Source organism: Panthera onca, chromosome B2, assembly GCF_046562875.1.
Source record: "Panthera onca isolate mPanOnc1 chromosome B2, mPanOnc1 haplotype 2, whole genome shotgun sequence".
NCBI classification, from domain to species: domain Eukaryota; kingdom Metazoa; phylum Chordata; class Mammalia; order Carnivora; family Felidae; genus Panthera; species Panthera onca.
In genome coordinates, this window is record NC_138343.1 from 63,485,176 (window position 1) to 63,498,489 (window position 13,314).

The 13,314-nt window shown below is 40.7% G+C and overlaps 1 protein-coding gene across 1 annotated transcript in view; it reads left to right on the forward strand.

Annotated features, from left to right (window-relative positions):
* The window catches only part of SDHAF4 (succinate dehydrogenase complex assembly factor 4), a 29,685-nt gene extending 16,634 nt beyond the window's left edge, over positions 1 to 13,051 (forward strand). Inside the window, exon 3 of the mRNA XM_078447060.1 lies at positions 12,499 to 13,051. Coding sequence (XP_078303186.1) covers positions 12,499 to 12,608 — 110 coding nt within the window. The 3' untranslated portion in view covers positions 12,609 to 13,051. The remainder of the gene's footprint in view (positions 1 to 12,498) is intronic.
* Positions 13,052 to 13,314: the final 263 nt, after the last annotated feature.

A 13,314-nucleotide genomic window follows, 5' to 3' on the forward strand; every position in this document is an offset into this window, starting at 1 on the left:
TTCCCTTGCCTTTGGAGGTGTGTTAAGTAAGAAATTGCTGCGGCTGAGGTCAGAGAGGTTTTTTCCTGCTTTCTCCTCTAGGGTTTTGATGGTTTCCTGTCTCACATTCAGGTTCTTCATCCATTTTGAGTTTATTTTTGTGAATGGTGTAAAAAGAGTTTATTTTTGTGAAAGTGGTCTAGTTTCATTCTTCTGCATGTTGCTGTCCAGTTCTCCCAGCACAATTTGTTAAAGAGACTGTCTTTTTTCCATTTGATATTTTTTTTCCTGCTTTGTCAAAGATTAGTTGGCTATACATTTGTGGGTCCAATTCTGGAGTCTCTACTCTATTCCATTGGTCTATGTGTCTGTTTTTTTGCCAATACAATGCTGTCTTGATGATTACAGCTTTGTAGTAGAGACTAAAGTCTGGGATTGTGATGCCTTCTGCTTTGGTTTTCTTGTTAAATATTACTTTGGCTTTTGGGGGTCTTTTGTGGTTCCATACAAAATTAGGATTGCTTGTTCTGGCTTTGAGAAGAATGCTGGTGCAATTTTGATTGGGATTGCCTTGAATGTGTAGATTACTTTGGGTAGTATTGACATTCTAACAGTATGTATTCTTCCAGTCCATGAGCACGGAATGTTTTTCCATTTCTTTCCTTGAATCTTCTTCAATTTCCTTCATAAGCTTTCTATAGCTTTCAGCACACAGATCTTTTACATCTTTGGTTAGGTTTATTCCTGGGTATTTTATGATTCATGGTGCAATTTGAATGGGATCAGTTTATTTATCTTTCTGTCGCTTCATTATTAATGTATAAGAATGCAACTGATTTCTGTACATTAATTTTCTATCGCAACTTTGCTGAATTCCTGTATCAGTTCTAGTAGACTTTTGGTGGAGTCTGTTGGGTTTTCATATATAATATCATGTCATCTGCAAAAAATGAAAGCTTGACTTCATCTGTGCCAATTTTGATGCCTTTGATTTCCTTTTGTTGTCTGATTGCGATGCGAGAACTTCCAACACTATGTTAAGCAACAGCGGTGAAAGTGGACATCCCTGTCATGTTCCTGATCTCAGGGGGAAAGCTCTCAGTTTTTCCCCATTGAGGATGATATTAGCTGTGGGCTTTTCATAAATGGCTTTTATGATGTTTGAGTATGTTCCTTCTATCCCGACTTTCTCGAGGGTTTTTATTAAGAAAGGATGCTGAATTTTGTCAAATGCTTTTTCTTAATTGATTGACAGGATCATATGGTTCTTATCTTTTCTTTTATTGTGATGTATCACATTGATTGATTTGCGAATATTGAACCAGCCCTGCAGCCCATGAATGAATCCCACTTGATCATGGTGAATAATTCTCTTTATATACTGTTGAATTTGATTTGCTAGTATCTTGTTGAGAATTTTTGCATCCATATTCATCAGGGATATTGGCCTGTAGTTCTCTTTTTTTGCTGGGTCTCTGGTTTGGGAATCAAAGTAATGCTGGCTTCATAGAATGAGTCTGGAAGTTTTACTTCCCTTTCTACTTTTTGGAACAGCTTGAGAAGGATAGGTATTATCTCTGTCTCTTATAGACAGCAAATAAATGTGTCTTGTTTTTTTATCCATTCTGATACCCTATGTCTTTTGGTTGGGGCATTTAGTCCATTTACATTCAGTGTTATTATTGAAAGATATGGGTTTAGAGGCATTTGTGATATCTGTAGGTTGCATGCTTGTAGTGGTGTCTCTGGTACTTTGTGGTCCTTGCAACATTTCACCCACAGAATCCCCGTGAGGATTTCTTGTAGGGCTGGTTTAGTGGTGATGAATTTCTTCAGTTTTTGTTTGTTTGAGAAAACTTTTATCTCTCCTATTCTGAATGACAGACTTGCTGGATAAAGGATTCTTGCTGGATAAAGGATTCATATTTTTTCTGTTTATCACATTGAAGATTTCCTGTCATTCCTTTCTGGCCTGCCAACTTTCAACGTTTTTTATTTATTTTTTGGGACAGAGAGAGACAGAGCATGAACGGGGGAGGGGCAGAGAGAGAGGGAGACACAGAATCGGAAACAGGCTCCAGGCTCCGGGCCATCAGCCCAGAGCCTGACGCGGGGCTCGAACTCACGGACCGCGAGATCGTGACCTGGCTGAAGTCGGACGCTTAACCGACTGCGCCACCCAGGCGCCCCTGGCCTGCCAACTTTCAGTAGATAGGTCTGCCACTAGTCTTATTGGTCTCCCTTTGTAAGTTAGAGCCTGTTTATCCCAAGCTGCTTTCAGAATTTTCTCTTTATCCTTGTATTTTGCCAGTTTCACTATGATATGTCATGCAGAAGATCGATTCAAGTTACGTATGAAGGGAGTTCTCTGTGCCTCTTGGATTTCAATGCCTTTTTCCTTCCCCAGATCAGGGAAGTTCTCAGCTATGATTTGTTCAAGTACACCTTCAGCCCCTTTCTCTCTCTCTTCTTCTGGAATTCCTGTGATATGGATATTGTTTCGTTTGATTGCATCACTTAGTTCTTTAATTCTCCCCTCTTACTCCTGGATTTTTTTATCTCTTTTTCTCAGCTTCCTCTTTTTCCATAATTTTATCTTCTAATTCACCTATTCTCTCCTCTGCCTCTTCAATCCGTGCTATGGCTGCCTCTATTTTATTTTGCACCTCATTTGTAGTATTTTTTAATTCATCATGACTATTTTTTATCCATTGATCTCTGTAGTAATAGATTCTCTGCAGTCCTCTATGCTTTTTTCAAGCCCAGCGATTACTTTTATGACTATTATTCTAAATTCTTGTTCCGTTATATTGCTTACGTTGGTTTTGATCAGTTCATTAGCTGTCGCGACTTCCTGGAGTTTCTTTTGAGAAGAATTCCTCCGTTTTGTCACTTTGGCTAGCTTTCTCTACCTTATGCGTTTTAAATTTTTTTTTTTTTTTAACGTTTATTTATTTTTGAGACAGAGAGAGACAGAGCATGAATGGGGGAGGGTCAGAGAGAGGGAGACACAGAATTGAAACAGGCTCCGGGCTCTGAGCTGTCAGCACAGGGGCCCGATGCGGGGCTCGAACTCACGGACCGCGAGATCGTGACCTGAGCCGAAGTCGGCGCTCAACCGACTGAGCCACCCAGGCGCCCCTACCTTATGCGTTTTAAAAGCTTGTGTGCTCTGCACCTGCAAGCACTGCTATATTAAAGGAGGGTCATATACTGTCCAGGGCCTGGCCCTTCGGGAGGTGTTTTTTTTGGGATTGTTACTTGCTCTCTGTCGTTGTGACTGTGGTTATTTTATTACCCTACTCGTAGTAATATTTTGTACCCTCCACCAGATGTGCTTTGATTTGTTCCTTGGAGTAGCCCTGTAAAGGAAAAACTGATAGACAAACAGGAGACAAAAACACTCAAACACACAAACAACACAAACAAATAAACAAAAACAAAAACCTAAACACTAAAAACAAAAAAACCCAAAACACGGACTACAAGTAAAGAAGAAGGTGGAGGCAGTGCTGATGGAAGAGCACATACAAAGAGAGAAATGACAGGGGCGGGGGCAGGGAGGGGCTGTGGGGGTGTGTGTGTGGAAATAAAAGTTGACTAGGCAGAGAGACTAAAAGGCTTAATCCAGAGGGAGAGAAAGGAAAATAAAGAAGGAGGCGGGAAAAACGAAACGAAGATAAAATTACCCAGACAGGGTAGATGGTATATGGCTAGATTATTCTAGAGAAAGAGAAAGGAGTGTAAAGAAGGAGGTGTAGAACATGTATCAAGACAATGGATTAAATATGCCTGTTTAGACAGACCAATAACCAGAGTAACCAGCCTAGGGGAGGGAAGAGATAAGGAGGAGAAATTGGTTGGGGGTGAGAATATATCTATATATCCAGAATTGACCTAGAGTTAATCCAGGCAATGCTGCATTGCTTGTCTCAAGTAGCTGTCTGCAGGGTCTGTGCCACTCTGGTGGATACACAGTTACCCAGCGCAGAGGGGCATGGTTTGGCGTTATCTGGATCCACCTCCACTATGGACCCCCAGAGTGATCCCTGAGGCCCTTCCTTGGTGGTGGTGGGGGAGGGGGGAATGGTGATCTTCCAGTCTCTTCTCCACGGAGCCAGACCTGGTGGACTGTTGTTTGAGTCGTCCTCACTGTGCTGCGGGCGCAGATGGGGCAGTCCTTCTCGCTCCACCAACTGCCTTGACCCTGTGCTTGGCTAGAATTCAAAGTCCCGCTCTGTGCTCTCTGGTGCTGGGAAAGCGCCTCTCAGTGCTGCAATATGTGTTCCCGACTGGCTTTGTCTGTGCCACCGCACTTCAGGGAAGACTGACTTCTGTTGCGGACTTATTGCGACTGAGAGCTGCTGCCCTTGCCGCAAGCCCCTGGGGTGGCAGATGCAGGCAGGCTTTGTCTTTTCCCACACCACTCCAGGGAAACTGGAGCTGCCTTATCCTCCTGCAGACTGAGCCCTCGGCCCAGCCACTGCGCCCCAGGGTGGCAGATGCAGGCAGGTTCCGTCTCCAGGGAGGGAACCACTTTCTCCAGCTGCAGACTGAGCCTCTGACCTACCACCACACCCAGGCCTGGCTATCTTCCTCCCCAGGTGCTCGAACAGGGAGCTGGCCCCAGTCTGAAGAAAGCCCCACAGTTAGAGATAAGATCCCTCTCAGTCTCAGTCCAAGGTCTTTCTCCTGTCCAGCTAGGTCCTGTACTTCCCTAGAGGCTCTTTCTCTTCCCTTTGTCTCTCCACAGAAGGGGGTCCCTCCCCTCTGTGCCCACACGGCCTTTTTTATTTCCCCCAGTTCGCAGTTACCCACCTATCTTTTTTCCAGCTTTCCCATTTTCTTCCTAGTAGATTCAGTCTCTTTTCCTCCCAGGCTCTGGTGTTCAAAGTCTTTTGGCTTCTACACTTCTTTGTTTGAGAGACGTGGGACATATGGATCACCCTACTTCTCCGCCATGTAGGCCCTCTCACCATTTCAACAATCTTCACAGCATCTTCAGTAGGAGTAGATTCATCTCAAGAAACCACTTTCTTTGCTCATCCACAAGAAGCAACTCCTTACCCATTAAAGTTTTTTTTTTAAGTCTCTCTCTCTCTCTTTTTTTTTTTTTTTTTTTTTAGTGTTTATTTATTTTGAGAGAAAGAGAATACATGCATGAGCCAGGGGTGGGGGCAGAGAGAAAGAGAGAAGGGAAGAGAGAGAATTCCAAGCAGGCTCCTGAGCTGTCAACGTGGTGCTCAATCCCACAAACCAGGAGTTCATCACCTGAGCCAAAATCAAGAGTTGATTGATTTAGAGATCAAGAGTTAATGAGCTACCCAGACACCCCATTGTCCATTAAAGTTTTAAATCAAGATTGCAGCAATTCAGTCACATCTTCAGGGTCCACTTTTAGTTCTAGATTTCTTGCTATTTCTATCACATCTGCGTTTTCCCCAATGAAGTCTTGAACCCTTTAGAATCATTTATGAGAGTTGGAATGAAATTCTTTTCAACTCCTTGTAATGTTGATATGTTGACCTTTTCCCATGAATCACATATGTTCTTAATGGCATCTAGAGTGGTGAATCCTTTCCAGAAGGTTTTCAATGTAGTTTGCCCAGATCCATCAGAGCAATCACCATCTATGGCAGCTGCAGCCTTATGAAATGTATTTCTTAAATAATATGACTTGAAAGTCAAATGACTCCTTGATCTTTGGGCTGAAGAATAGATGTTGTGTTAGGCATGAAAACAATATTAATCTCATTGTACATCTTCATCAGAGCTCTTGGGCACCAGGTGCATTGTCAGTGAGCAGTCATATTTTGAAAGGAATCTTTTTTTTCTGAGCAGTAGGTCTCATCAGCAGGCTAAAATATTCAGTAAACCATGTTGTGGACAGATGTGCTGTCATCCAGGCTCTGTTTTTCCATTTATAGAGCATAGGAAGAATAGATTTAGCATAGTTTTTAAGTGCTGTAGGATTTGTGGAATGGTAAATGAACACTGGCTTCAGCTTAAAGTCACCAGCTACATTAGCCCCCCTAACAAGAGAATCAGCCTATTCTATGAAGCTTTGAAGGCAGGCATTGACTTCTTTTCCCCAGCTATGAAAGTCCTTTTTCCATAGAAGGCTGTTTTGTCCACATTGAAAATCTGTTGTTTAATGTAGCCACTTTCATTAATTATCTTAGCTAGATCTTCTGGATTGCTTGCTGCAGCTTCTATATCAGCGCTTGCCGCTTTACCTTGCCCTTTGATGGTATGGAGGTGGCTTCTTTCCTTAAACCTCATGAACCAAGCTATGCTAGCTTTAAACTGTTCTGCAGCTTCTTTACCTGTCTGTCTTTAAAGAACTGAAGAGAGTAGGCCCTTGCTCTGGAAGGCTTTATCTTAAGGGAATGTTGTGACTGGTTTGATCTTCTATCCAGACTACTATAATGTTCTCAATGAGCAATAAGGCTGTTTTGTTTTCTTATCATTTGTGTATTCACTGACGTAGCACTTTTAATTTCCTTCATGAACTTTTCCTTTGAGTGCACATTTTGGGTAACTGGTTATCACAAGAGGCCTAGCTTTTGGCCTGTCTCAGCTTTCAATGTGTACCTTCCCTGTTAAGCCTACTCATGTCTAGCTTTTGATTTAAAGTGAGAGACATGTGACTCTTCCTTTCATTTGAACACTTAGAAGCCATTGTAGGGTTATTAATTGGCCCAATTTTAGTCTTATTTTGCTCCCGGGAATAGGGAGGCCCAAAGAGGGGGAAAGACAAGGGAACAGCTGTTCATGGAGCATTCACAGCATTCACAATGTGTATCAGTTAACTGTTTTATATGGATATGAGCCCTGATGCCCCAAAACAATTAGAATAGTAATATCAAAGATCACTCATCACAGATCACAATAGCAAATATGATAATAATGACAAAATTTGAAATATTGTGAGAATTACTAAAATATGACACAGAAACACAAAGCGAGGAAATGCTGTGTGGAAAAACGGCACCAATAGACTTGTTCACTGTAGGGATGCCACAATTTGTAAAACATGCAGTATCTCCGGCTCCTGGGTATTTCACTTGGTTAAGTGCCCAACTCTTGATTTCAGCTCAGGTCATGATCTTGTAGTTCATGGGTTTGAGTCCTGTGTCAGGCTTGTGCTGCTGACAGTGTAGAGCCTGCTTGGGATTCTCTCTGCCCCTCCCTCCCTCTCTCTCTTTCTCTCTCTCTCTCAAAATTAATAAACTTTTTTTCAAATGTAGTATGTGTGAAGCACAATAAAATGAAGTATGCCTTTATAGTAAAGCTCCTTCCTTAATTTTTGAAGTATCAAAATATTTTAGTTATTGAAGAGAAAGAATGAAAGAAATATGTTATTGTTTATAATTCTTTATTAACAATAATGAAGCATATTTCACAATGACTAAATTCCCATATTGACCATCAATATGTGTAGATCAAAAAAAATAATAATTTCTAAGCCCCCTGACATTGATTGATTGTGTTTGATTGTTTTATTCGTTATAAGCCATTATTCATATGACAAAGTATATGAACTGAGACCTGCTTTGATCTGAGTAACAGAAAACCACTTGAGCAGACTTAAACAAGAGGTAGTGTAGGTTGTTATTGGGCTACGAGGTACATAGGTGGGATACTCAGGGCAGTGATGCTGCTGGACCTTGGAAAAAAACAGACCTTAGGAGTAAACAGTATATGGAAACCAGGATATTCTCCCTCCTTCTCTTGTCCCCGGTCTCTTCTTTTTGTTGTTTTCTGTCATTAGACTCCCTTTTTTTTTTTTAATTTTTTTTTTAACGTTTATTTATTTTTGAGACAGAGAGAGACAGAGCATCAACGGGGGAGGGTCAGAGAGAGAGGGAGACACAGAATCTGAAACAGGCTCCAGGCTCTGAGCTGCCAGCACAGAGCCCGACGCGGGGCTCAAACTCACAGACCGTGAGATCATGACCTGAGCTGAAGTCAGACGCTTAACCGACTGAGCCACCCAGGTGCCCCAGGAATGGCATTTTAATAATGTGCTACAATATGGATAGACCTTGAAAACATTATGCTTAGTGAAATAAGTTAGACACAGAGGGACAAATACATGATTCCACTTAAATTATGTATCTTGAGTAGGCAGATTCATAGAGACAAGGTAGAATAGAGGTTATCAAAGTCTAGAGGAAGAGAGAAAGGGAAAGTTTTTGCTTAATGGGTATAGAGTTTATATTGAGGATGATAAAAAACTTGTGGGTGTAGATAGTGTGATAGTTACCAATGAGAATATATATAGTCAGTGCCACTGAATTGTACACTTATAAGTGGTTAAAATGATAAACTATATCATAATGGGATTAATATGATAAATGTTATATATATTTCACATAGTAAAGAAAAAAGCACATTTCAAAAGGTAATCATCTGTTTGACACAATGCCAGCTATTCATCTTAATTTTTGAGTCGCTGCAATTTATGTTGAACCTACCATCTCTTAGAAGCTGGTCTGGTAAATATCACCAAACCCAGCAAATGCCTTTCAGTCCTCATTTTATATGAACTGTCTACAAGCTTCAACATTGTTAACCACTGCTGCTAGAAATCTGCCTGTCGTGGTTTTGGTTATGCTTTGCCCAGTTTCTCCTCCTATTTCTTCAACCAATTTTTCCTCACTTCTTTTTTAAGCTCTTCTACCTCTGCCCAAAAGTAGCGAGTCAGAAATCTGGGGATATCCTTCACTCCTGCTTCTCCTGTGTCCTGGATCCAATACCTTCTTAACATGTCAAACTCATTCATCCTGCCAACGAAGCCCAAATTCAAGCATCTGTGGTTTTGTTGGTCTCCTAACAAGTTTGTCTTCTTCCTTGTTTCCTTCTTTCTGGGCTTGTCTCCCTGCCTATGGTATGCATGTCATTCTAAGAAAAATATATAGGTGGTCCCTTTGCAGAGAGTAGACTTCATTAAGATAATAAAGGGGCGTGCTTGGGTGGCTCAGTCAGTTAAGTGTCCAACTTCAACTCAGGTCATGATCTCACGGTTCGTGAGTTTGAGCCTCGTGTCAGGCTCTGTGCTGACAGCTCAAAGCCTGGAACCTGCTTCAGATCCAAGTCTCCCTCTCTCTCTACCCCTCCCCCACTCACGCTCTGTCTCTCTAATAAACATTAAAAAAAATTTGTTAAGATAATAAAGGAAGATTGTTTGCATCTGAACACCCTGTTTGATGCAAAAATGAATAAGGAAAATGAGATACGAAAATAACTATCCACAGGACATCATGTGGTAACTGGCATAAGAGATAATGCAAAAAGTTCAGAAAAAAAGTAGAGAAAAGAGATTAACATTGAGCTTGGTTTAAAAGGCACAATAAAATCATAAGTAGTTAAGGAATGGTAGGGAGACATTTCAAAAAAGAGAAAGATGGGCACCTAGGTGGCTCATTCGGTTGAGCATCTGACTCCTTGATTTCGGCCCAGGTCATGATCCCAGAACATGGGATCAAGCCCTGTGTAGGGTTCTGCACTGAGCATGGAGCCTGCTTAAGATTTTGTCTCTCTCTCTCTCTCTCTCTCTCTCTGCCCTCTTCCCTGTTCATGTGCTCTCTTTAAAATAAAAAAAAAGAAAGATGTGGTCAGAGAAAGAGAGGCCAGGGAGATACATACAAGATACAGCCAATGTTCCTGTTTTGCTGCAGCATAGGGTGTATATAGTGGATTAATAGAATATAAAGCTAGAAAGGTAGATTTGGCTCAAGTCTGGGAGTGCCTGAAGTACCAGTTTATAGCATATGGGCTTTATGCAGTAGACAGTGAAGAAAGCTCTCAAGTTTTTTGAATGGAGATTATTTTAATCAGCTTTACTGTAGTATAATCTGCATATAATAAAATTCACCCATTTTAAGAAACAGTTTTATGAATTTTAACAATGTTTATAACCATATAACCAACACAAAGTATAAACCAATTCAATCCCACAAAGAGCCCCTGGTGCCTCTTTATAATTAGTTTCATTCTCCCATCCCCCTGGCAACCATGAATCTGTTCTCTGTCACTATAATTTTGCCCTTCCTAGGATTTTATATAAATGAAATCATACAGTACATAATCATTTGTGTCTGGCCTCTTTCACTTAATGTAATGTGGAAGAGGGATTCTGTTTTAGAAAGATTAATTTGTCCTTCTATGCAGGTTAGGCTGGAGTCATGAAAGTCAGAAAACAGAGATGAGTTAGAAAATGGTTGCATTAGTCTAGAATAAGACTCCAAGCATGACTCAGGATGGAACTAATGAGAGTAAAGAATTTCAGAAAGCTATAGATTATAATGAGGGTGAAAATTGGGTTAAACAAACATGAGGGAAAAGCCTCCATAGGAGGCTGCGGTCAGAAAGAAGAAAGCTCAAGAGTGTGAGACTTGGAGAAGGAACATATTCAGGAGATAATGAAATCGAAATGGATAGCACAAGTGGATGTGAAGATCACTAGGAAAGAGGATTAAGGACCTCCATGTCCCCAGTATGTGAGGATACTAATGTGTATGTTGATATGAAGAACAATGGGGAGAGATGAAACTATGAATCAAATATTGATCCTATCCAAGAAGTTAGAAGAGTCTTTGACTTTATTACTGGACTACAGAAAAGCACTGGACAAGTAAATGGTGCAGAATTCAAAAGAGGAAAGGCTGTAAAGATTTGGTGGTAGAATGAGAGACTGGAAGTAGCAGTGAGGTGCAGGGACATCTTGACCCTTTCTTTCTTGCCTAGTGCTATGGACTGAGTTGTGTCTCCCTAAAATCCATATGTTGAATCCTTAACCCCCCCAATGGGGGTGGTATTTGGAGATAGGGCCTTTAAGAGATAATTAGTTTTTTAAAAAAATTTTTTAATGTTTATTATTTTTGAGAGACAGAGCATGAGTGGGGTAGGGGCAGAGAGAGAGGGAGAGACAGACTCTGAAGCAGGCTCCAGGCTCTGAGCTGTCAGCACAGAGCCTGATGCAGGACTCGAACCCATGAGCTATGAGATCATGACCTGAGCCGAAGTCGGGCTCTCAACCGACTGAGCCACCCAGGCGCCCCTAGAGATGGTTTTAAATGAGGTAATGAGAATTCCCTATGTCGGAATTCGTGTCCTTATAAGAAGAGACACTAGAGAGCTCGCCATCATTCTCTCCCTGCCATGTGAGGACACTGAGAAGGGGCTGTCTACAAGCCAGGAAGAGTCTTCACCAGAACCCAGCCATGCTGGCACCCTGCTTGCAGACTCCTAGCCTCAAGAGCTGTGAGAAAGTTAGTTTCTGTTTTTTAAGTCTACGGTAGTTTGTTTTGGCAACCCAAGCTGATGAAGATACTCGGTGAGCCCCAGAAATATGGGAGATGGAAGAGCTTCCATTAGATGCTTTCAGAGGAAGTCCCAGCAAGGAGTTCTTAGAAAATAGAATGATAGGGTAGGGAAGACTTGATTCACAGTAGAGAAAGAATTTTAAAAACAGATACATATTTGAAAATTTTCAGGGTTAATTGTCTTTTTTCCTAGACAGGGACTATGGGATTTTGGTGATGTTCATCTAGTTTTCTAAAGAGACACAGAGTAAGAATTGGGGTTCTTTCTAATAGCTGACTCCTCTTCTGTCCGTCCCATATACAGAGCAGTAGTTTATGGGTTAAAAACAAGACTGCAACCAGACTGTCTGAATTCAAACTCTGTTTATCACTTGGTAGCTAGCTGTGTGATCAGGAGCACCTTTCTGAACCTCTTTGTGTCTCATGTTCCTCATCTATAAAATGGAGACAATAATTGTTCCTGTCCCATATGATTATTATGAGGATTAAATGAGTTATTGTGAATAAAATACTCAGAATTGGGCCAGACTCAAGATGAATAGTCCTTTATGAACACACAGTATTCAGAGTAATAGTTGTTATGTCCATGAATGGCAGTGTCAGCTAACCATTTCATGAAGCCAAAATCCTATGATGAAGAACAATAATACTCATAACTAAAATTAATTGGGCATTCTTAGGTACCCGGCACTAAGCTGGATCCTTTACATGCATCTCTTTGTTTAATTTTCAACATAGCAAATCAGATATGGTTGTTATACCCATTTTACTGATAAGAAAACTGAGGCAGTGAGCCAAAGTAACCTTGTTTCACAACCTTCCAAACCCTATGGATTTGTACTCTGTATTCCCTGCATTCCTTTCCCTCTCTTTTAATCCATCCATACAAATGCAGCCACTCCCCATATTGGGGCCTGAGAACACTCCAAGAATTCTAAGTAATTAATGTAGGTAATAAAGTTCGTTGGATATGACAATTGTGTCCAGAAGTGATTTCTCAAACTTGTGGAAAAGAACCACATTTACAGTTCATTTAAAAGACTGCATTGTAATAACCTAGTCAGTAGTATCTAGCCTATTAACTCTGCAACTCGACCACTCTGTCTTCAGAATTGGTCTTCATGCTTTTCTTGTCTCTATTGACTGTTTTTTTTTTTTTTTTTTTTTTGTATCTTCTGTCTTTCTTTAGAATTTCCAGATGATATTAATCCTGTTACCAAAGAAAAAGGTGGACCCAGAGGCCCAGAACCTACCCGATATGGAGATTGGGAACGAAAAGGACGCTGTATTGACTTTTAAGCCATATATTATTAATTTCAGTATCTTTTTCTGAATATGTACATCTGAATTAATTTATTTCTCATTATTTTCTCTCTGTATATCCTTTAAGTCATTTAATCTCTATAATGTGTTTAAAAACACAAATAGGGGTGCCTGGGTGGCTCAGTCAGTTAAGCTTCCAACGTCGGCTCAGGTCATGATCCCGCAGTTTGTGGGTTTGAACCCCGCATCGGGCTCTGTGCTGACAGCTCGGAGCCTGCAGCTTGCAGCTTCAAATTCTGTGTCTCCCTCTCTCTCTGCCCCTCCCCTGCTCATACTCTGTCTCTCAAAAATAAATAAAAATGTTTTAAAAACCCACAAATAATGCCTTGAAAGGAAATATGCTGCTATAAATTAAGAAACGGGAAATATTTCTACATTAGCACATTAATTTTAATTTAAATATATTGGAGTATATAAAAGATGATTAGAGCTGCATATTTCATCATATTGCATTTTAAATTAATCAGCTGCTTATAAAGTACAAATGTAAATAAAACAAGTTTTAATGATTTTTATTGCTATATGCTAGGTAATAGTGCTTTTTGAATGTGAGTTAAATAACACATTATAGTTTTATAAGGCCACAGTAACAACAGAAAGTCTAGCTCCAGAGACAGATTACTTAGGTTCAAATCCTGGCTCTGCTACTTACTAGCTGTGTGACCTGGGGTAAGTTATTCAG